Consider the following 23,532-nt stretch of genomic DNA (forward strand, 5'->3'; position numbering starts at 1 on the left):
GTGATAAGCTGGAGCCAGAACTCAGATCTAGGTTTCTTGGACCCCAGAATATGCTTCCTGGGTTTTTGCATTGGGTACTCCAGACCAGGAGGAGAGAACTGTAGGTTGTGAGGTCAAAATTTTTTTTCAGCCCTGGCTGGTGTAGCTCAGTGGATTGAGCATGGGCTGTAAACCAAAGGGTTGCGGTTCGATTCCCAGTCAGGGCCCATGCCTGGGTTGCGGGCCAGGGCCCCAGTAGGGGCCATGTAAGAGGCAACCACACATTGGTGTTTCTCTCCATTTCTTCCTCCTTCCCTTCCTTTCTCTCTAAAAATTAAAATAAGAATTAAAATATTAAAAAATTTGTTCAACTTCACAACTATGCATTCACTCAGCCCATACACTATTTCTCAAGCGGTTCTTACTATGTTCTTATCCAGCAATTTTCAACTGGTGTGCCCCAAAATGTTTAAAACATGCAATATCTGACTGTTTAGTCAGGAGCACTGACCTACCTTAGATTGTCCAAAAATGATAGTAGCCAACATAACAATAGCCATCTGGTATGAATGAGTCAAAATTATATCTATTTTTTTGTCAGATCAGCAAAAGATACATTTTTTGGTGTGCTTTTGAATTTTAGTAATTAGTTTATGTACCATGAGATAAGAAAAGGTTGACAATCGCTATTCTAAACTCGAAGCCTGCCACAGGACAGAATGAACCCACAAACGCTGTTTCCACCAAGGAGTTTGTTGTCTTAACGCCTTCTCTTGCAAGTTGCAAACGTTAACTCATGTGATTTTCACAACTGGATTACGGAAATACTGGGATTAGATACACTTTGCAGAACGGAACATTGAAGCACTAAGAGATGAAGAACCCAGGGATGCAAAAACAAACTAAAGTGTTTGGTGACCTACTCTGCATTTCAGGGGCTCGCAATCAACGGAGAGAATAAATAAGAGATGGCTCTCGCCCGACATCCGCCCTATTATTCTTTCGCTTCATTCACTATTTTTACCCCCCAACTAATAAAACCCCCTTGCAGAAAATACCCGACGCCCGCAAGGCCTGGGCCACTCTAATAAACCGGCCCACCCTATCCCGCCTGCGCAATGCAGCTGACTTCCGGCTTCCACTGCCCACGTGATCAAGCACCCTTACTGCGCTTGCCTGATAGGAAGTCGGACTGTACCACTTTGCCTTAAAAAGAGATATATTTTCTATGTTTTTTAATTTAAAACGATTTCCAATATTAGGTTTCTACTATTTCTGCTCGCTACACAGGATGGAAGTAAAGTTTAGGGTGGCGGAAAATGAAAGAACAAGAGGGGAATACGGATGAAAAGCAGAGCGGGGCATGGGCTGTCCCCTTTACAGATAATGGGAGGTGCCTGAGCAAAGGGAGCTCCTTCCTTTCGCCGCTGCGGCAGCAGCCATGAGGTGAGGACTGGCGGGTCTCCGGCTTGGGTTCGTCCGGGCTCCGGGTGGATGGCGAGACTCCATACCGGGGCCTCGGGTAGGAGAGATGAGACGGAGGCAGCCCTGAGGCGGCCAGTCCCAGAACCTGAGGTTGGCCACAGCACACTAGGCCCCGGCCCCGGCCTCGGCCTCTCCTACACTAGGGGTAGAGTAGGGGAACCGTTCCGAGAACTTTAGGCCGCGGAAAATTCGGGCACCGGCGGCGCCGCACACGTGTCCCAGGCGACCCACTCGGGCAGAGGAAAGGTAGCGGCCCTGATTAGGTTTAGGCCGCGCACCTGGATCCAGGCCGCTCCCTGCCGAGGGTGAGGCGATCCCTAGCACCCCAGTGGACCGCTCATAGTAAACTCCTAAGGTCGGCCCTGGTCCGGTGGCTCATCATTCCCTGCGATTTCGGTCTGCCGTGCGTTGGGAGGCAACCGATCAGTGTTTGGCTTCTCACATCAATGCTTCTCTCTCTCTCCCCCAAATAAATAAAAATACCCATGGATGAGGATTTTAAAGAGGAAACTCTAAGGCTGCCTGAAATTAGTTTATTAATGTGATAAGACGTGGAAAAAAAAAGAGCCCAGGAAGCAAAAGACTGAACTAGCACAGATATGAGGTCTACTGGCCTCGGGATTTTGTTAAACACTTGTTTTTAGACTGAATACCGAAACAGGCATAAGCCTCCACATTTTCCTAATCTTTCGATATAGGAAAGATTTTTAACCTGGAGGTGTCAATGGCAAAAGTCTCCGTGGAGGGGGACGTGTTGGCCCTGATCACCAAGTGCACATTCACATCTGCTTTCCCATGTGTGATTTTTCACAACTTTATGAGACTTTGAGGGGCAGGTCTTCCTGGGGGGTGCTCATTTTTGTGCCGGTATGGGTTCCAGGGCCTGATGGTATTTTCTGTTTGTCACAGTATGCTCAGGCTTCAGAAGAGGCTTGCCTCCAGTGTCCTCCGCTGTGGCAAAAAGAAGGTCTGGTTGGACCCCAATGAGACCAATGAAATCGCCAATGCCAACTCCCGTGAGTTCCTGGGTTCTTCCAAAGATGAGAGTTGTGTTGGCTCTTAACAAACCTAGGAAAGTTCAGTGGGGGGTGGGGGTGGGAGGCTTATAAAATGGGAGCATTACAGAAAGAATGGGGACGCCAGAGGTTTTATTCCTGCCATTTGCCAAAATGGAACCATCCAGTGTTAATATTAAGGAGTATTCCTAGAGCGGATGTTCTGTTTGATGGCTATGTGAAGGATTTCTGAAGAGATGGTGCAGGGACAGGAAGTAGAGGTGGCCAAGAAGAAGATGAGGTGGGAAGGCCTGGGGCCTCAGACCATAGTAGAGCCTGTTGGCATATTCAAGACAAACAAATGTCAGTCCCACAGAACGCATCGGCATACTCACAATGCTTCCATATGATGTGGAGAAAAATGTATTCAGTGACGTTTGTGAAAGATGCAAAGACATTTTATTTGGGATCATTGCAGTAGGTACAGCAATAGGGTTTTACAGTGGCGTAAAGAGAGTGGGCTGAAATCTGGTGGTAGTGTGGGCAAGTAAGAATTTATATCCAGGGCATATGGTGCAAGGGTCAGTAGGTGGAAAGTTAGGAAGAGGAAATGGAGGTAATGGGGACTCTGGCTGAATGAACCTAACCAGGTTCTTGCTGAAGACAGGCCAGGGTGATCGGGCATCACGTGGGAAATGCTGATGGATGTAGAACCTAGTTGGACATCAAGGGCAGGTGCTACTGCTTAAACTGACCGAAGCAGAAAGGTTGGTTAAGTGCTCTGACAGTATCAGGGAAGTTCTTGACCGCCTTGGGTTTTGCCATTGTGATGTGAGCTCAGAAAAACCCTAATCTAGTTGTAGACAAGTAGCTACTAGGTAGAACAGACAGGATCTGAAGGACTAGGCTGTTTCTATACACAAGATTGATTATACGTCCTAAGTGTATATTTTGAGTACTCTATAAACACCTAAAAGTAGAGGGAATTTTTCTTTATTTTCCCTGTGAAAAACAAATTGTTGTTTCCAACCATTTTTGAGACCACTGGGTGGGGGATGTGAATCAAGTCTGTGGCCTCTCCTATTGAAACTCTAGGCTGTGTCTGGTGTTGTTGTGGACAGGCCCCACCTGACTGACCAGGTACATCACGTTTTTCTAGGTCAGCAGATTCGGAAGCTGATCAAAGATGGGCTGATCATCCGGAAGCCTGTGACTGTCCACTCCCGGGCTCGATGCCGGAAAAACACCTTGGCCCGCAGGAAGGGCAGGCATATGGGCATAGGTGAGTGTATTCTTCCTCTGAGACCTAAGAAGTAATAACTGCTTAAGTCTAAACTGAAGTATATTCAGGATCTTCTTCCCATTCTGTCTAATCTTGAGCCCTTTCTTACTCTGATACTTGATGTATTTTCTGTTCTGTGCTCAAGTCAAAAAGTTGGCATTATTGTCAGAATTGGAAATATTGGTAGACCGAAGTCACATGGAGCACCTACACTATGCCAAGGGCTCTACTGGTACTTCCAGCTTACCATACTGCCTTGGTGCATGCCCTCTTGAACCCACATTCTACGAGAAGCAAAGGGGAAAGAATGGCCTTGTTCGTGCTTCCTTAAAAATTGAGTAAAATGGACATGGTGTTACTTAAAATGAGATAAAGCACTTGGCACCCGACCCAGTGAATTACAAAGTGTTTCAGAGGTTGGTTGCTGTCATGAGCAATCGGCTGGCTTTAATAACTCACTTGAGAACTGAGTGCAGTAGAATGGACCTAACTTGTGTTCCCGTAGGTAAGCGGAAGGGTACTGCCAATGCTCGAATGCCTGAGAAAGTGACCTGGATGAGGAGGATGAGAATCCTCCGCCGGCTACTCAGGAGATACCGTGAATCGAAGAAGATTGACCGCCACATGTAAGCACACCCCCCTCCTGAGCCCACCAAGACCCACCTGCTGCTTTGACGGCTTGCTCTTGGCATAGGCGCAGCAGTCTCATTGGCCTCGGGGAGGGAGCTGTGTGTGTTAAGTAAGCTTAGAAAATTCTTGCATTTTGTCCTGTTTTTGTGTCGTTCTCCACCTCCCACCCCCTCAGTACATCATCAAGGTGGTTGAAGAACTTACCTGCCAGACAAGCTCTTCTGTTTAGAAAGTCTTGGTTTGGGGGAAAGTAGTTCATGCAGCAATAAAAGAGAGGAAAGGAACCCTACATGCTTTAGGGACCTGGTCTGGAGGGGCCAACCTCTGGCCCCATCTCTGGCTAGAACCTCTGCTCCTTATGTCCTGCAGGTACCACAGCCTGTACCTGAAAGTAAAGGGGAACGTGTTCAAAAACAAGCGGATTCTCATGGAACACATCCACAAGCTGAAGGCAGACAAGGCTCGCAAGAAGCTCCTGGCGTAAGTTTCTTCAGGACTTGGCCCCTGTATCATGCGGGCGGGTTCTTTGTCCTTTATTATAAGGATTCTCTTGAGACATTTCAAACGTGCGAATGCTTAATCTTGACTAAGGCAGTCTGTCAGAAATACATGTTCCTTTGTCCTGTGCATACCCCACACCACCTACCAGTGTCGTCGGGGTTGGGGCTGTAGGTTAGTTGAAGTCGAAGCTCTTGGTAGCAGAGGCAGCTCCTGTCTCAAGCTGACTGCACGGGGCCGCCGGGGGGTGGGGTGGGGGGGTGGCGTAGCGTGTGCGTCCATCTCCCAGCAGCTCATCTGTCCTCTGACTCACCCATCTTTTCCCTTCTGTTACCCAGTGACCAGGCTGAGGCCCGCAGGTCTAAGACCAAGGAAGCTCGCAAGCGCCGGGAAGAGAGACTCCAGGCCAAGAAGGAGGAAATCATCAAAACTCTGTCCAAGGAGGAAGAGACCAAGAAATAGAGCTCCCCCTCTCTTACCTGTACATAGTGGCCTTGGCAGTTACATGGATCAGCCGTTGAATAAAGTAGCCTCACCTGCCTATTCTCTCTTCCACAGTTTCTGGCTGTCAGTGGGCCTTCACTAGTTAAAGGACCAGAGCTGACCGCACTGAGGTGCAAGGCCCTTTCCGGGGAGTCTGTTTCATTTCTAACTTCTTTCCCAATGTCTAATCGGGCTCACGACTCCTCCATCTGTGAGAGGGAGGGTTTTTGTTTGTTTTTCATCTTGTGTCAGTGGTCTCTGGGGTTTACTTTGAAGGGAGGGAAGGAGTAGCTTCCACCCAAGCCTCCAAAACTGCACTTTAGTACAGCTTTTACGTGAGTGGCCGCTTGGGAGTGATCTCAGATGTTGGTTGGGAATCAGTGGTTGTGATATCAGTTGTTACATTGTAGTAAAACAACACGAAATGGGATGCTTACACTTACCGACTGGGCACCGAGGTCCGAGGTCGAAATCTACAGCCCTAGAACTTCAGGACAGTGGGGCTTTCCATTACCGCTAGTCCAGGAAATCTGACACCTTCCAACTGCTGACCACCAGCTAAGGTACCTGTGAACGGTGTTACTGAGATGTAACTGATGGTGTCATTCTGAGCATCCCAATTTCTTTTTTTAAAGATTTTATTTATCTTTTGGAAGGGAAGGGGAGAGGGAGAGAAACATCATTGTATGGTTGCCCCAGGTGAGTCCCCTGCTGGGAACTGGCCTGCAACCCAGGCGTGTGCCCTGACTGGGAATTAAACTGCGATTGCCTGGTTCGTAGGCCCACGCTCAATCCACTGAGCTACACCAGCCAGGGCTCAAATTGGAAAAAGGGCACATAACTTTAAAAAGTTTGTCAGCCATTGTGACCAACTGAAGTAACCCCTTTTACAAGTAGGAAGTAGGTTTTTATTTTGCAACTATTACTGGTAGTAATTACCAGTTTTACAATAAAGTATCTTCTGTGAGGTGAGTACTTGGATTCTAGACTTAAATGTTAGTTTTGCAGAAGAGAAAATGTGATGTTGGGTTCACATGACTTGAAACGCAGCCTTGGGGTGGGAAACCTTGATTCAAGATATTTGGGAAGTAGAAGGATTTTGTAGACCTTGTGGAGCTGAGGAAGAAGTCGAACTCGGTCCCCCGGCCTTGACCTGCAGAGGACATGCCTGCAGTGAGGAGGTGGTTGAGGTGGAGGGCAGGACGAGCAATTTGAGGGCCAGATGTCCAGGTGGGAGGGGTCAGCCAACCAGTTACCTACAGAAACGTTAACTGCAGTGGGATTCGAGTTGGAAGTTTGTACAGAAGGAGCCACCTCTACATTCAACACAGCCAGGACTTAGGCGCCCATCCTGGCTTCCTCCCTGCCCTCACCCCTCTCCTGAGGGATTCTTATTTATTTTGGGGGAGTAATAGAAGGCCAAACAGCCTTCAGGGGATGTTCTTTGGCAGATGTTCTCATCTGCGTCTTTGTGGGAAAAACAGGACTAAAGTGGTCTTGAGGGCAGCAGACCCTTCCCCCACCTCTGGCTTGATTGTTGTCCAGTCGACGTGGTGGGGAGGTGAGAGATGTCCAGAAAAGGCCACCATCCACCTGCATCAGTCTGGGACACGGGCACTGATTTGTGGGTTCCCTGTTGCCACAGCTCTTGCTCTAATCCTTTGCCATTCCAAGTGGAGAAGCTGTGGTCTAGAAGGGGAAGGGCCTTGGCCAAGAACTCAGCCTGCAGAACGGACGTCTCCTTCCCAGTCCCCGACCAGAGGGGGAAGGGCACTGGAGGCCACTCCACCTCCAAGGGACGACGGAGTAAGGTGCCACACAGAAACTGGTTTCCACTCTGGACCAGGAGATGGTGCTGTTCTCTCACAGGTTGCTGCAGAAAACTTGACTTTGATTTTGAGGGGATATTGGGGGTGGGGGGAGGGAAGGGTCATGGGTTGTGGGACCGTATCTCTTGGGAAGCTTTGGGTTTAGTTACTGCTTTCTGAAGCTCACCCCAGACCTTGAGGATACCTCTTTCCACCATGGGCCTCCAACGCCTCCCCAGGGCAGTGCCTATAAGGCCCTCCCAAACCCCTTTCTCCGTCCAGCAAAGAGATTGCCTATCTTCCAGGTCCTGGAAACTTGTGAAATTCTTTTTTCTTTAATTATTTTATTTTCTTTAATATTTTCTTTATATATTTTTAGAGATAGGGGAAGGGAAGGAGAAAGAGTGTGAGAGAAACATCAATGTGTGGTTGCCTCTCGTGCACCCCCTACTGGGAACCTGGCCTGCAACCCAGGCATGTGACCCGACTGGGAATCGAACAGGCAACCCTTTGCTTCATAGGCTGTGCTCAATCCACTGAGCTACACCAGCCAGGGCTACTTTATTTTCTTTTTAGAGAGAGGACAAAGGAGGGAGAAAGAGAGGCAGAGAAACATTGATGTGGGAAAGAAACATCCATCAGTTGCCTCTTGCATGCACCCCAACTGGGGACCGAACCTGCAGCGTAGGCATGTGCTCTGCCCTGGAATCAAACCAACAAGCTTTTGCTTTGCTAGGCAACACCCAACCAATTGAGCCACATGGGTCAGGGCAAAACTTGTGAAATTATGATGAAAAGATATGTCTATTCTCTGAAGAGCACACAACTGGTCCCATTATGTTATTTTGCATACCCTTTAAAGGGGTTCACAGCTCCCAGGAAAAGACTCCCTGAGCAAGTCCAGCTTCATGTTTGGAGGAGGACACTGAGGCCCAGAGAGGCCAACGACTCTCCAGAACCTCAGCGTTGCATGAACACATGAACACATGAACACGAGCACCCACCTTTGACTCCTCTGGATGCGGGTGGGTGTGACTCAGGGTGGGCGGCAGCAGAAGGACTGCGCACAGCGGCTGCTGCACGGCCACAAGCTGGAAAAGGAGTACAGGATCCCTGAGCCCCTTCCCTGTGCTCTCTGCATCGCTGAGAGAGGGACCACCTAGGCTGGCTCCTGGCACACACCGGGAGGGCTGAGTCTGTGACTCCATCCTCCCCCACCTCTGGTACCCATCTCTCTGCCCTTTTATGCCTCCTGTATCCGGCTCCCAGACTTTTCGCATCTCTCCTAGATCCAGGTTACCTTTATCCCCAGCAGTTAAACACAGGCTGAGGTGGGAGGATGGAGGGCACATGGGGGTCAGACAACAGCGCCCAGTGGTGGGTTGGCACCACCAGCAGGTTCCTGGGCACCCTCTGCCTTGGGCCAGTGGTGTGGCTGGCCCAGCCCCACCCCTGAGTGGGCACAGAGGCGGGCAGAGTCTCCAGTGGGGGCACCAGCTGTTCCCAGCTCTCCGGCTGCGAGCAGGCTGTCAGTGGTTCAGCCACCCGAAAAAGCTGTTGTGCTCAGCGGTGCAGCAAATGGGCTGCGAAGGGGGCGGGTTCCAGGCCAGCTGCTGGCTGGTGGCAGATGCAAGTGGGGTGTGCAGAAGGCTTCGTCGGAAGGCTCTCGCTGTCTCCATTGGGGCAGGGGCTTGATCCCTGGAGCCCCTGGCCCAGGGTCTCAGGGTGTCTCCCTTTCCATCTTGCTCGTCTAAGTCACTGAAAGACCCAGGGTCCAGTGGGAGAAGAGCTGAACTGCCAGAGATACATCTGAGCCTGGATGGACCATTATTTTGCTGGCTGTCCTTGGGCAAGTTACTTGTCCATCTGGGCCTCAGTTTCCCCACGTGTAAAAGGGGCCAGGTTGGACAGGATAATCTCTACCAGCTGGTATATCCAGGCCTGTTTCTCTACCTGTGAAAAGGGACACCACCACTTTCCTCACTGGGTCATTGAGAAGATTAAATAAAATTAAATTCTCGTGTTGGTTTTGAGACACAGTAGTGCCCGTATATGTGAGTTTCCCCCTTTGTCAGCTTTTGGACAGGGTCTCTGACCCCTTTTTTCACTCCCACCATCAGGGGTCCTGGGAAGGGGGGTCATCCTCCTCCTTCTCCTTCACCAGCTCTATGGCCTTCCTTGGGCAGAGGGGCCCAAAGAAAGCTCAGGGCCTGGTCCCACCCGGCCTACCTTTGGGCATGGGGGGCTGGAAAGCAGAGCCGGGTGAGTGCCCATCCCGAGGAGCGGTCCCGCCCACTGCGTTGTCGAAGCACCACGTTGTCCTGGCACCCCCACAGCCCGCCTCTTGCTCTCTCGCGGCTCCCCTCCGCCTATAAATAGCACGGGACGCGCTCTGAGTGACGCTGACGCGGACTGGGCGGGCGGAGGGGAGGAAGGCGGTTCTGCTCCGAGCAGGTGGGCGGCAAGCACCGCTGCGGGAGGGGTGCGGTCCCAGCCTCACTTTCTGCCAGGCTCCGGATGACGGGCAGATTGAGTCATCTCAGGGCCCCTCTGTCCCCGACTGTCCCCGCTGCCAACGATTGTGCTTCGGGGTTGGGAGTTTGCAGAGGCGGGGCTGACCTCGGGTGGGTATTGAGCCCCCAGATCCTGGACCCCGCTGGCCTGTGAGGGCACCGCTGCGTGAGCAGGAGCCGGCTTGGTGCACAGAGGTGTGTGCCCACCCCCTGCGCAACGCAGGTGCGCGTGGAACCAGAAAGTGGCCGCAGCCCCACCCTGCCTCGCTCCAGCATCCCCCAAACCCTTGTCCCTCCTTTATTCAGGTCCTTTCCACGTTCTTCTTTCTTTCCCCAGAGCCTTCTCTCAAACACCTCCCAGATTCCGTGTCTCAGGCTGCTTCAATGAAACGGAGTGAGGCGGCTTGGGGACCCCTTCTGTGACAACAGTCTTTCAGAGGCCAACATGTTCTTCCACCTTCAGGCCTGCCCCTCTCAGTGCCCGCAGCCCCCACCCCGCCTTTGCCCGTTTACTTCCTCTATCCCAGGCAGATAACACGGAGCAGATAGGTTGGGACAAGAAACATTTAATTGGGGGTCTGGGGGCTCAGCAGTGCCCCAGCACACCCATCATGCAGCCTTATGTACAGTGGGCACTGGGCCGCCCCTGGGGTATTGCTGAGGGGGGCTCATGGCAGCAAACAGGGCAGTGTGGCTTGAGTCTCCCTCTGCGCCGGTGGGAGGGAGAAGAGGGGTGGGGGCTAGTGGGTAAGATGATGTTCCTCCCACTGCATGAAAGAGCACGACTGTACCCAGGATGGGGGGGTGGCATCAGCTGGCACGGTCAAGGGCACAAGAGGAAGCTCTGAGCTGAGGGGGGAAGAGGGAGGTTGGTACCAGAGAAAAGCAACCTGCACGGGAGGGGTTCTCTTTGCATGTGCTCGCCCTTCCCCCAGGGTGCCTCCTCCCCTCCTTTCCTGGTGGCCAGACAGTGGTCCACCTTCCTTGTCTCTCACTTCCTCCTCCTCCCAGGGCTCTCTGTCCCGGGCAAAGCAGCAAATACAGCCAGAAAAGGGACCTCTGCAACCGTGGCCTGGTCACCCACAGAGCTCAGAGAGAGGGGTGAGAAAAGGCCATTTGGAGGTCAGCTCTGAGGGCGGGATTCCTGGGGCCACCTGTGAAGGCTCCCCTAGCTGGTTGGTCCTGCTCTTGGGGCTTTTAGAGTTCTTATGATGAAATGGGGGTGTTTTGACCAAGCATGGGCCAGTTTTCTGTCTTCAGTCGGGTTTCTGTGTTCAGGTTGCTCTTGGGTGTCCTTTTCCAGTGGGCAAGGGTCAGGTGGGGCTGCTCTGGGGTGATCGCTCTGTTCAGGGGGACAGTCTCTGACCTGCCACACACCCTCCCAGACCTGAGCCCTCCCCTCCTCTGTCCGCCCGGGTTTCAAGTAATGGGAGAGATTCCTGCGGAACTTTCCTGAGAACTGATGGAGTGACAGAGGCAGTGAGACTGGGAGGTGGACTCAGGGCCCTCCCACAGCCCCAAGTCCCCTCCTGACCAGGGCGGAGGGCTGAGACCGGGAAGGCACCTTCCTGAGGCCCCACTTGCAGGGGGCCAGTGTGGCCACACACACATAGACCCAAGCAGAGGCTCTATGGGGTCAAAGCAAGAGCAAGGTCAGAGGGTTGGCTAGGGCAGGTGGCTGGAGGAGGAGAGGTCTTCGGGGCCTGAAGAGAAGGCCAGTCATGCAAAGCTGGTGTGGTCACAGAAGGCTTTCTGGAAGCGGCAGCAGGGAAGCTCCCCCAAGAATGCCCGTCAGGGCTGGACTTGGCCCGCAACTGGACTGGGGGTGCCTGCGCACTTGCCAGGCCTACCTGAGGCTTCCCCTTTCCCACCCACTTTCTTCTCCTCCCCCACCCCCAGGTCCCAGAGGAGTGGGTCTCTCGGGACACCCTGAGAACCAAGAAATTAAACCTTCCTCAGCGTAGAAGGCTCCCAAGCCAGAGTGTGTGGCCTCTAGAAGAAAGGCAGAGCGGGGAGAAATATGCGTGGATGCCTGCTCCCCAGCTGGGACCGGAAGCAAGGGCCAGGCATGGGCAGGGGTGGCATCTGGGTTCTCTTGGCTCCTCTCAGATCTCGGTCAGGGCGTCAGCTGGCACCAGGCCCCGCTTCTTGCCGCTGCTGACGCGGATGAAACCGTCAGCATCCTTGCTCCTGCCCACGCCCACACAGATCTGAGCCAGAGAGACACGGAGCTGAGGCCTGGCACTGCCTGCGGCCCCAGCCCCTGAGTCCTGCTATGGCTCCCAGGGGGCCCGCTCCAGGGAATGATGAAACCAGCATCAGATGTAATTGGAGACCTCAGCTGGGGTGATGGGAGCAGATCCCGTGAAGGTACAGGATACAGCGGCAAGACTAGCACATCAGCAGACACAGAGCAGCCCTTCGGGGCTGACCCTCGAGATCGGCTGGTCTAACGTGGCCCAACTCCCAGATCACAGAGGGAAAAGAACCTGTCGAAGTTACGTAACAGGCGAGAGGCACAGCCAACATTCAAACCCAAGCCTCCAGACTCCTAATCCGGTGCTCCTCCGCTCCCAGGCTGTCTCTCATGCAATCAAGCCCTCTGCCTGTGGTTACCAACCCCAAATGCCAGCAGGAGAGACTACAGGCAGCCGCTTACAGGCAGCCGCACTGCTGCCGTGTGGCCCGGGCACTCACCTGGTTCTCCTTGAGGCTCATGTAGCCCTGTTCCTTATTCCCAGAAAAGGGTTGGCAGCAGCGCCAAACATTCTCGCCTGGCCTCACCCGCTGCACAAAATTGGCTGGAAAGAAGCCAACTCGGTCGCCAATCTTGCCCTGGGGATGAGGCTGGCATGAGGCTGGCCCTCACCAGTGCCGCCACCCACCCCGCCACGGCTTTCTCTAGACCCAGTGCCCACTCAGAGCCAGTGATAGATCCTCAGCTCCCTGTATTCAAGCCCCCCAGTCAGGTGGCTTCAGTGATGGGAAGGGCATTAGATGGATGGAGGGACAGGGCTGAAGCAGCGGGGGTCAAGGCAAGAGCAAGGACTGAGGGTTGGTCCTAGGCTTGGCGAGGGCCGGTGGCTGGGGGAGAAGCGGTCTTTGGGGCCTGAGGAGGAGGTGGGGCAGTGCCCACTGAAGGCAGAGGTTGGTGAGATGCCTCCCAGGGTCCCTTTGCTTCCCACCCCACGAGTCACCTTCCACCAGTCCTCGTTCGAGTCATCCACCAGCATGATCCGGTCTCCAGGCCTGGGAGGAGAGAGCCAGGGCAGCAGGTGGGGCGGCAGGGGGGGGGTGCTATCTCACATCCCAATAGTCTTGGGCCCCCACATCCCCGGTGTGCCCCCCTCAGCTGAAGGGGGACTCTTGATGCCCTCAGAAAGAGGACACCTGTGGCTGCAGGGACAGGAGACATTCTCCAGGACAGAGCTGGGGCAGGCGGCAGGGGCCGTGCCATCAGCACCAAATCCCTCTTGGGCTCTGGGCCGCTCTGCCTCTCTCTGGGCCTCAGCTCTGCCGGGAGAAGCGTCCTGAAGGCCCCTCAAGCTCATGTCCCAGGGTCTGGGAGTGATGGGCCTTGAGGGTGAAGTCGGGGCGGGGGGCTGCCTGGCAGGGCTGGGCGCCAGGAAGACTCACTGCAGGGCCAGGTCGTTGTTCTCTTGCGGCAAGAACTTGTAGAGTGCCACGTAGGAGTACATGGGCCCTGCGTCCCTCCGCAGGGGCGGTCTGGGGGGCTGCGGCTGTGGGAGACCTCTGGGTCAGTGAGGGGAGCCTGACACCCTCCTCATTCCGCCCACTTGCCTGACCTTGCTACCTGGGGGTTAGGAGGTGGGACATAAGGCTCCTGGGTCAAGCACAGGGAGATGTCAGCCTCGCCTGTTGGCTGCACTCACACACCCCAGGGGGGACTGGGCCCATGGAGAAGGGAGATGCTTCTTCGATGCCTGCTGCACCCTGGAACTGCCCACCCTTGGGGGAACAGGAGCGGGCACAGTAGTCATTGGGTCAGTCGTGGGAGGTATCGTACCGCCTGCCTCCTGTGCCCACTCACCCTAGCATTGCCCATCCCTGCAGACCGAGGGTAGAGGATGGAAAAGTAGTACTCCCATTCACCCTGCTCTCAGCCACCTATGGGTCAGTGACAAGGATAAGTGACACCCCCTTCCCACCTGGCCCGCTGGGGCCGGTACCAGTATCACACCTCACCTGAGGTCCAGGGCTCTTCTCCTCTGGTCCTGACCCCTCAGTCTCTGTAGGAGCTGTGAATACTGCAGATGCCAGGGGAGGCCAGGGCGTGAGGCAGCAGGGAGCAGCTGCACTGTGTCCCCTCCCTGCCCCTGGTCCCTACCCCTACTCACCACTGTCACCAGGGCCCTCCTCAGAGCTGCGGGTGCTGCTTTCCCCATCCTCAGTCAGTTCATCCCGCTCACTCTGGGGACAGAGGGGGGAGGGTTCGGCCCCTAGACCTTCACTTTCAAAAGACCCTTCCCCCAAGGTTCCCCACTGAGGCCCACCCTACCAGGCTCCGTGTGGGGGACTCAGAGGTGCTGCTGAAGCTGGATCGGTTCATCAGCGCCAAGGAGGTGCCATAGCGCAGTGTCTCGTAGATGGGGTCCACCTTGCCGCTGGCTCCTGCCAAGGATCCACCCTCAGGGCCGGGCGCCCAGCTGCCAGCCTCGCTCAGCCCCGGATCCCCGTAGCTCGGCCCTGGCTGCCCCACCAGCTCCAGCTCAGCATGGCCAAGGCTGAGCCCCTGTCTCCCCTCCGCTGCCTCACCCACTCTCCCTCATCACAGGGAGAGAGAGCTCCATGTCCTCCAGCGGAGCCCGTGCAGAAACCTGGGGCGTCTCTGCCCCTCACTGTCCTCACTGCCCGCATCACTCCATCACTTAGTCCCGCCTCCCACACGTTTCTGGGATCTGTCCACGCCTCTCCACCTCCACTGCTACCAGGCTGGTCCGAGCTACCAAACTCGCTCGGCCATCCTTGCGACCTTCCAGCTACTCTCCATGCTTCCGTTCCAGCCCCTCCAATCCATAAAGCAGCCAGAATGCTCTTACAAAAATACGAAAATTGCCTTTAGAATAAGGTCAAAAGAACAATCTTGAAATGGACCCTAAGGCCCTGTACCCAGGGCCCTGTCACACCTTCTCACTCCCTCTCCCTCAGTCTCAGCCCTGTCCTGACTCGGGTCACACTCTGTGCCCCAGCAGTCCTCTGCAGGCCCTCTGCGCACTCACTCCCCATCCCTGACATCCCAGATGCCTCCCCGGCCCCAGTGGTCGAGGACAGGGCCTGGCCTATCCTCTCTTTTGTCGCCATCCTTGTTTTAGGCATCATCTGAATGGCGATTGATTGATGACTGGTATAGTTACCCATTTCATGTCTAGCTTCCTTACAGACTACGAGCTTCACCTTCTTCAGTGCTGTGACCCAGTGCCTGGCATGGTGTCTGGCACTTAGTAGGTGCTCAATAAAGTTTTTGTTGAAGAACCAATGAGTGAATGAATGAACCCCACACTCAGGACAGGCAGCATCCAGAGAAGGGACGCGGTAGCAGTGCTCAGAACTGCAGTGCCAGTGTGACTCGGGTGCCCCTGTGAGGGAGGCATGGCTTTTTCACCACACCAGAGGGATCAGGTGGGATCAGGACCAGAGGGATACTCACCAGTGGGTGGGGACTCTCTGCTTGTGGTACAGGCTGGTGGGGGGTCATGCACCAGGAGCGGGGAGCTGAAGTTGCGGCGGAAGGAGGAGGACTGTGGCAAGGAAGGCCAGAGAGAGGGCACGAGGATGTCACAGCCCACCGAGCACCTGGCCTTCCCCAAGCCCAGGAACCACCGCACATGGGGAACCAGCACTTTCTGCCCCACAGGCCACTCCCGGGAGCTCTCAGCCGGCCGTCTCTGCAGGGTGCCCACTCACCGTCTTGACAGGGCACTGCTGATGGGAGATCTCCTCAGAGCACCAGAGGTGGACACTGACTTTGCATGTCTTACACCGCAAGCCCTGCTTGGAGTTTCCTGGGAAGAATTCGAATTTGGAAGGAGAGGTTAGTCAAGAGAGGACATGTCGCCCTGGCTCAGTGGATTGAGCACAGGCCTGTGAAGCAAAGGGTCGCTGGTTCGATTCCCAGTCAGGGCACATTCCTGGGCTGCAGGCCAGGACCCCAGTAGGGGACACATGAGAGGCATCCCCACACTGATGTTTCTCTCCCACTCTTTCTCCTTCCCTTCCCCTCTCTCTAAATAAATAAATAAATAAAATATTAAAAACAAAAGAGAGGACATGTCTACGGGCCATGAGCAACGGAGGCAGGCTAGGGAGAGAACAGGGGCTGGGCATCCTCACACCAGCCTCAGGGACTAGCCCCTACCTCTAGAACAGCCAGGGTGTGGGCTGGCACTGAAGCCTGAGTTGCCAGTAAACACAGCAACACGGGGCAACCACGCTCCTCCCACGGTGCTCATTTGCCATAGGGCTGGGAGGCCTGAACGACAGGAAGCTCCACGGGCCCACTCTCCGCACCCACCCTGGCCCATCCCCTCGCTCGCTTCAGGCACCTACCCACGATCAGCTGGTGGCACAGCTCGCAGGGGCTGGCTCGCTTGAAGACATGTTCCTGGAAGCTGTGAAGCCTCACTGGTTTGAGTGATGCCAGGGGGCGTGGGACCGGGCACGGGGAGGGTGCTGGGGTGGGCAGGCCCCTATCTGTGGATGCCAGCGGTGTGGAGGGAGTGGGCAGAGGGGTTGGGGGTGTCAGCAGCACCTCCGTGGGACACTTGAGCTCAGAGCCCGAGCGAAGGAAGAAGTTCTCTACACTCTTACTCCGGAGGATGGTCTTGAGAGAAAGTGAGCGCTTGAACCGCTGGAGCTGAGAGAGGAAGAGGGGCCGTGAGTAGAAGGCTGAGAGGGGCTGGCTCCCCTCCAGGGTGTCTGTGTTGGTCAGCAACTCTGCAGAGAGGGCCACAACCCCAGATGCCTACAGTAACCTCTATGAGCCGAGGAGTCTGGCTGAGCAGGCATCGTTAGGAGGAGTGGGGACTGTGGCAAACTGCACAGCCAGCAAGCAGCTGCTGGTCGCCTAGCTCACCGAGCTTAGTCCGTATGGCCAGCCCAGTGTTATCGGGTGTTCCAACTTTTCAAAAGGAATCGAAACTTTTATGGGAAATTGAACAGAAACAAATTTAAGAGGTTTCATTTCCTTTTCTTATTGCAGAAATGGTAGTATACTATTTTTCTTGTGCCTTGCTTTTTTTACTTAATAGTAAATCTTGAAAATCATTCCATACCAATACATAAAGTGTTCCATCATTCTTTTTTATGGCTACACAAAGTTTCTTTGTAGGAGTACACCATTTACTCAAGTTAAATAAAGTACTTTGGACCCTGGCCAGCGTGGCTCAGTTGGTCGAGCGTCCTCCTGCAAAGCGAAAGGTCACTGGTTCGATTCCCAGTGGGGGCACATGCCTGGGTTGCAGGTTCAGTCCCTGGGTGGGGTGCATATGAGAGGTTTCTCTCCCTCCCCTTTCCCTTTTTATAAAAATACATAAAAGACTTTGGGCCCTGGCTAGTGTAGCTCAGTGGATTGAGCACGGGCCTGCGAACTACATGATCGCGGTTCGATTCCCAGTCAGGGCACATGCCTGGGTTGCAGGCCAGTTCCCAGCAGGGGACTCACGAGAGGCAACCATACATTGATATTTCTCGCCTTCTCTCCTTCCCTTCCCCTCTAAAGATAAATAAATAAAATCTTAACAAAAAAAGACTTTGGGAGTCACATCCCCAGTTTTCCACCTGTGTTCTTGAACAGTGGGGGAGTGGCCATCCTGGACCCTTGTCCTCAGGGTTCATTTCCCCCCCAAACACCTCGTCAGCCCCTCTGCTATCACCGCCTCATCACCTGCACAGCCTGGCCTCGGTTCCCAGCCCAGCGCCCCGAGTCTGAGTCAGGGCCACAACCCCTCGCCTTCTCCTGTTCCCCACACAGCTGCCAGGGAAGGGATCCCTGACCCCACTAAAAACATTTCACAGCCCCCCAGGACCCAACCAAGGCCCTCCCCCAGGCACAAGTCTCTGCAACTTGGCCAGACCTGCCTTTCCAACCCTGCCTTCCGCCTGCAGCTCGGCCCTGGGGACTCCAGCTTACCCGTGTTTCAAGCCTGTAAGCTATTGACTCCGTTTGTCTTCTTCTCTGCCTTGTCCAGTGAATACCCTCTTTATCCTTCAGGATTTCCAGTGACTCTTCTTCTTCTGGGAAGCTGTCTCTTCTGCACCTTCTATTTAGTGGAACCCACTCCCACTCCCACCCCCGGGGCCCGTGGCACCCAGTACTGACTTCCATTATAGCTCCAGTCAGGTTTATGTTATCGTTCACTTTGTACTTTCCCAAGAGACTGTGAGCTCAGAGCAGGGACAGCTGCCTCAAATCCTGACACAGGGCCTCGACACAAAGTAGGTGCTCAGTCAACACGTGTTTAATAATTAATTGATGAGCCAGTGGCTGGAGTCCTAAATCCTAAATGTAGCCCATGTTGTGGAGTGCGGGGTGGATTCTGCAATGAGGCCAGCATTATTTCCACCGCTCACCCAAACACACCACTCTTGAGTCTGCCCAGAGCGAGGCCTGGAAAACTCTCTACCCAGATCCTTGCCCTACTCCCCTCCTGTTGAGACCCCTGCTTTTTCCTTTCCACCAGCAATAGAAAAAGGGTGCCAGAGGCCTGGCTTCAGACAGGGATACTTGGCCAGGCTTCCCAGCTGGCACACGGGGCAGCCTGTGTGCCATGGATGCCAGCCTGGCAACCCTGCCAAGAGGATGGAAGTGGGGGCCCCTCTAGCCCCGGGGAGGTCAGCAGCCAGCAAGACAGAGTGGGGAGCAGAGAGGGAGATGTTTGGGCACAAGGCGGGCCCAGTGTGCCAGCTGGGAAGCCAGAGCCCTGGGGTGTCTGGCACACTGTGCCACCTAACTCCTTCCAAATGTAGCTTCCTGGACAGCACTGTGGGCTTCTTTGTGTGTGTGAGATTCAGGGCCCCAGGCCCCAGATGCCTGAATGCTGGGGCAGAGGTGGAGGGCCAGGGGGACAATCATTAGAACACGAATGTGTTCTATGGACCAAATACGGCTCTGGAGGCTCTCACAGGGGGGTGAGCGAGTGAACCACCACTGCCCTGGGGCCATGGACACAGAGCACACAAGGTCTCTGGAAGGATGTGCTGGGGTAGGGGGAAAACTGACCCTGCTGTCTAAAGGCAAGTCACTTCACTCCCTCTCGCCGAGACTCAGTTTCCCCACATTCTAGGGGAAGGACGCAGGACTATGTGCTGTCTGAGCAATGCAAGGTTCTGGGTCCCGGAACCAAAAACTTGAACTTGTAATTAGGGGCTGTCCCTGTCAGCGGACTGGAAATGAGCTAGCCCTTTAAGTGCTGTGCCTCATTAACCCTGGCACTGCCCTCAGCGGTGGTGACAATGATCCCACCTTCCAGATGAGGGACCGAGGCTCACAGGCGTGGTCACTTACTCATCATGAGTCCTAAGCTGCTAAGCAGCAGAGCCAGGACTTGAACCAGTGGCTTTTGCTGTTGAACCCACGGGATCAGGAGCATCCTGCTGCTCTGTGCCCTCACCTCTGCCCCTCAGTTGCTCCATGGGCTTGTTACCAGGTCCATAATGAAATTCAGGGTTAGAAGGGACTTGGAAAACTGGCCGTCTAGAGCGGTCCCTCCTCCATCGTCCTGCACGTCCCCACAGGACGGTTGTCTGACTGCCCTCTCTTGGGACGGCCGGTCTATCTTCGGGCAGCTGCCATCACTGGGCAGTGCTTTCCTCTATAGAGCTGAAACCCGCAGTTTTTGCCTATCAGTTCCTGTTCCCCGCTCAGCTCCAGAAAGGGCTCCTCCCTCTCACGCATCAGTCCTTCAGATATTTTAAGCTATCAGTCCTGTTCCCCATTCCCGAGCCGTTATTTTCATAGTAACCCTCAAGGGACGTAATAGTCCTCACTCTCTGGCCTGTGCCCTTTCCTGTGGCGCCCTGGCCTCAGTGCCACGAGCCACCTCTGCACGGCTCCAGAGGTCTCCGGAAACAAATGTTCCCCGGCACCAGGGCAGCCCCGACTCTGTCTGAGATTCCCTGGCTCAGCTGTGGGCCCCGGATACCACCTGCGGTGGCTGGCAGATGTCAAGAGCTGTGGCTGGAGGGCAGGAAGGGGACACTCCTGCCAAATGGCTTGCTTGATACCTGCCCACTCCAGAGACACCTGGCTTGGCTACGCAAAGCTCGTTTTGGCTCAGCCTGGCCAGGCATTCCCTTTCCTGGGACTTCTAGTTCCCAGAAATGATCTTTCCCCGTCCCCCCTCCAGCTATCTTTTTGGTGTGCCCACTATCCCAGGACTCACTCCCTGGCATGGGGAGAAGTCTCCATGTACCCTGGGGAGCTGTACCACCTGGATCCTATTCCATCCCAATGTACCAGGGGCTCGTGTGGCTTGGAGCCCGAACCCCCTCCCAGAGTCAGGGCCTGGCCTGCCCGCCCCCTTCTCACTCCCCCACAGCCTAGATGGTTCCCTCTTTCCTCGGTTCTCCACGGTACCTCCTCCCTTCCCACCAGTGCCTAAGGGCACCGAGGCGGAGGCGGTGGGTGGTGGCAGTCTTGGCACAAGCTGACTCAGTTGGCAGAGCCTCCCAACGATGGCAGCAGAGGAGGTGATGGCAAGCCTATGTGATAATATGGGATGGGGACCCAGCAAAGGTGATATGACACGAGGAAGGTCGTTGAGTAGCTTGGATGCTGGGGTGAGACCTGAACTTAGGGTGGGCAGAAGGCTGGATTTGGGCCCCAAACACTGATCTAGAAACCTGGGGTGTTGGCTTCACTGCCTGATGGGAAGGGGTACCTGCCCCTTCTGTTGTACCTGCCTCAAACTGAACTGGGTGGGCAGCAACCAACCCTCTTCCTTCCCTCTCCCCCATTTCTAGAGCCTGGAGACAGAAGTTTCTTTGAGACTGGAAGGAGGCTGGCAAGGGTCCTGAATTATTCTCCCTCTGCCCACCTCTGCCCTCCTGACCCTGTTGCTATTGCTGAGCCCTTCACAAGGGAGGGGCACAGAGAGGGGAGCTAAGGGGCAGGGCTCCGACTGGCCCTGCACAGAGGGGCCGGGTCAGATGTGCACCCCTGCTCTCCTGCTCCTGGGACATCCATGGCTCACACCTGGGGGTGATGGCATTGGAGGGCCCTTGGGCTGGGAGGAGGGCAGTACACACCTGCCAGGCCCAGACCTCCCTGTCTCCACACAGCTGAGCTTGCAGCTTGCTGATTGCTGAGGCAGCACTGCTGAGGGCTCCTGCCTGCGTTCTCTCCTGCATGCTCATGTGGGGAGCTCTTCAGGAAGGAGCAGAACTGTCGGGCCTTGGTGTGGGAAGCAGGGCAGGGCCTGGGAGGCCCCTAAGTCCCTGGGAGCACCGAGGGGGATGTCTGTCCAGGGTGACCAGAGGCAACTGAGTTCAGGACCTTGGAACTCAAGATGGACTCAGCCCGGTTCCCTCTGCTTGAAAGCAGCTGTCCCAAAGATCCCAAGCAATATCCTCCCACCCCAGCACCTCTTTCCCTTCCCAGTAGACACTTGACTGACTGAAGGGGAGTTACCTCTGTGGTCTGAGAGTCCACAGAAGGGGTCAGGAGAAGGTCAAGTATATATCTGAAGAATTGGATGTGGAGACCTACTGAGTCCCTCTGGTCTAGGGATGAGAAGCCTCCTGGGCTGTCTCAGCTAGACTCCACCCTGGTCCTACTCAGCTCCCCCTGGTCACTCCCCTGATGACCTTGACCTTGAATCACCTTTATATCCTGGGGAGATGGGCACTGGAGAGAACTATAGCTAAGCTAAGGATACGAGGCGAGGGGAGCCAAAGACCCCATCCATTTCTGGTTCTCTCTGCCTCCCTCCTCATCTGGATAATAGGAGCAGAGTGGAAACAAAATACCAGGTGGAAGGGGGAGGGAAGGGGGCCTTGGCCTGTCGTCTGGGGAGAGGGTAGGGAGCACCCTTGACACAGCTGTTTCTTCTCTCCACATCCCCAGGCAGGCTCAGGTTGCTTCCCGCAGAACTTCTTGCGGGTCAGTTGTAAGCACTTAGAACTTGGGGAAGGAGCAGACTGGGTTGGGGGGCGGGGTGGGGGGAGAGGTGCCCCGTAGAATGTGAGAGGCTTCTGTCCCTCATCCCCTTCAACGCCAGGAATCTGGGCTCAGCCAGACTTCACCAGGGAATAATTTATTCATTGTGACTCCCGCAGGAGCAACAATCATACATAATTAGGGTTAATTATGACATTCATTAATTACGATGACTTCTCTTTTTGCTTTTACCCTCCCCATCCCACCCCACTCCCGTCCCGCTCCCGGGGTGGGGGTGGGGCTGGGGCTGCCTGTCTTTCTGGTCTGGAGCCGCAACAGCAGTCCCCCAGTCTCCGCCCGCGGTGGCCTGCACTGCCGCAGCCCCCAGCGTGGACTCGGAAGCTGCGCACCCCTGGGCCGCGGCCTCACGTCCCCCAGCTTAACCCGGCTGGGAGCGGGGAACGCAGGACTGCGGCGGGTCAGAGAGAGACAGCCGAAGAGACTCAGAGATAAACACGCGGAGACGCCGAGAGAGCCCGGGAGGGACGCACACAGAAAGATACCAAGAAAGAGACAAACAGGTTGTAGAGACATGTTCAGAGAGACATAGAGAGAGGGACAGGCTGAGCTACCCCCAGAGACCTGGCGGACACCAGAGGGGTGCGCCTCGCACGTACACACGGGCGCGTACACCGGCCCACACTCGCTACACAGGGATACGCTCTGCCTCCGCCTTTGCTGCCCCCATTCCCTCCAACGAAGCCGGGTTACAACCTCCCTGGAGGGTCGTGGGAGTGCGTCCGCTCAGCACGCGCGCAAGGGCGTGTCGTGCCTATATGACGGGGGTTCCTGGTGGCCCGTTCTCGCGAACCCACTCCCCCCGGGTCTCAGCCCGGAGCCTTAACAATCACGCCCGCCCCGATACCGTGACCCCAGGGCACCCAAGCCCACAGTGGCGACTGCGCCCGGAGGAGGGCGCCCGGGCCGCGGGCGCACCGGACAGGGGTCCAGGCCTGTGCCTCCCGAGTTACCTTGGTTTCCTGGAGGACAGAGACGGTCCCCGGGGGTGTGTGGGTGGCCGCGTCATCAGGTTCATTCTCCTTCTCGCTCATTTCGGTCATGGTTGGGGTGGAGGGGGAGAGAAGGTCCGGAGACCCGACGGCCGGCCCGCTGGGGGGCGGGCTGAGGGTGCCGGCGTCTCTCTGGGACCCTGAAGCCCTTCTCCGCAGACTGCTGCCCAGCGAACCCCGGCAGAAACCCGCCCAGACAAAGCAACCCCTCACTCCCGGGAGCGGGTGGAGAAAGTTCCGGGTTCGACCGGCGAGGGGTAGTAACTGCACGGAGCGGCGGAAGCGGGACGACACCGGGAGCGAGGACCCAGGGTCTGCAGAGGATGCTGCTCCGAGCCACGGAAGGAGGGAAGTGGAGACGCGGGACTGAGCTGAGGGAGGGAGCAGTGGAGCTGTCAGTGTCCGGCAGTCTCTGCCGTCCTCTGCGCCCGCCCCCCATCCTCCTCCCCCTCCCCCACGGGTCCCAGCCCCACACCCGGCAGCCCCCTCCGCCCAGTCCTCGCCTCCCAACTTTGATTTAGGAGGTCGCCGCGTCCCTCCCCCGTCCCTCCGCTCCTCCCTGGAGCCGCTATGCAAATTAGGTGCTCAGCTATTGGCTGTTTCTGAGGGCGAACTGGGCGGAGCCTGAGGGGTTCGACAAGATGGGGCGGGGCTTGGAAGGTAAAGAGGTGGAG

General features: G+C 55.6%; 2 protein-coding genes across 3 annotated transcripts; one reads left to right on the top strand and one right to left on the bottom strand.

The window, feature by feature from the left end:
• Positions 1-1,343: 1,343 nt before the first annotated feature.
• RPL19 (ribosomal protein L19) lies at positions 1,344-5,411 on the top strand. The gene is made up of 6 exons (XM_037033447.1): positions 1,344-1,425; positions 2,374-2,480; positions 3,619-3,741; positions 4,247-4,367; positions 4,741-4,851; positions 5,208-5,411. The coding sequence occupies exons 1-6, from the start codon at positions 1,421-1,423 to the stop codon at positions 5,329-5,331; spliced, it is 591 nt and encodes a 196-aa protein (XP_036889342.1). The 5' UTR covers positions 1,344-1,420; the 3' UTR covers positions 5,332-5,411.
• Positions 5,412-10,223: 4,812 nt separating this feature from the next.
• STAC2 (SH3 and cysteine rich domain 2) lies at positions 10,224-23,289 on the bottom strand. 2 transcript variants are annotated; one of them, XM_037033445.1, is made up of 11 exons: positions 22,820-23,289; positions 16,241-16,547; positions 15,599-15,696; positions 15,342-15,432; positions 14,193-14,305; positions 14,032-14,104; positions 13,880-13,941; positions 13,310-13,413; positions 12,871-12,922; positions 12,371-12,508; positions 10,224-11,883 (listed from the first exon to the last, which is right to left on the bottom strand). In XM_037033445.1, exons 1-11 carry the CDS (start codon positions 22,907-22,909, stop codon positions 11,779-11,781), a joined length of 1,233 nt encoding a protein of 410 aa, XP_036889340.1. In that variant the 5' UTR covers positions 22,910-23,289; the 3' UTR covers positions 10,224-11,778. The 2 variants fall into 2 exon arrangements, with proteins under 2 accessions (XP_036889340.1, XP_036889339.1); XM_037033444.1 differs by having other exon boundaries at positions 14,193-14,302; positions 22,820-22,998.
• Between the last annotated feature and the right edge of the window lie 243 nt (positions 23,290-23,532).

Source organism: Sturnira hondurensis, unplaced genomic scaffold (assembly GCF_014824575.4).
Source record: "Sturnira hondurensis isolate 20B ecotype Veracruz unplaced genomic scaffold, ASM1482457v3 Scaffold0021632, whole genome shotgun sequence".
Taxonomy (NCBI): Eukaryota; Metazoa; Chordata; class Mammalia; order Chiroptera; family Phyllostomidae; genus Sturnira; species Sturnira hondurensis.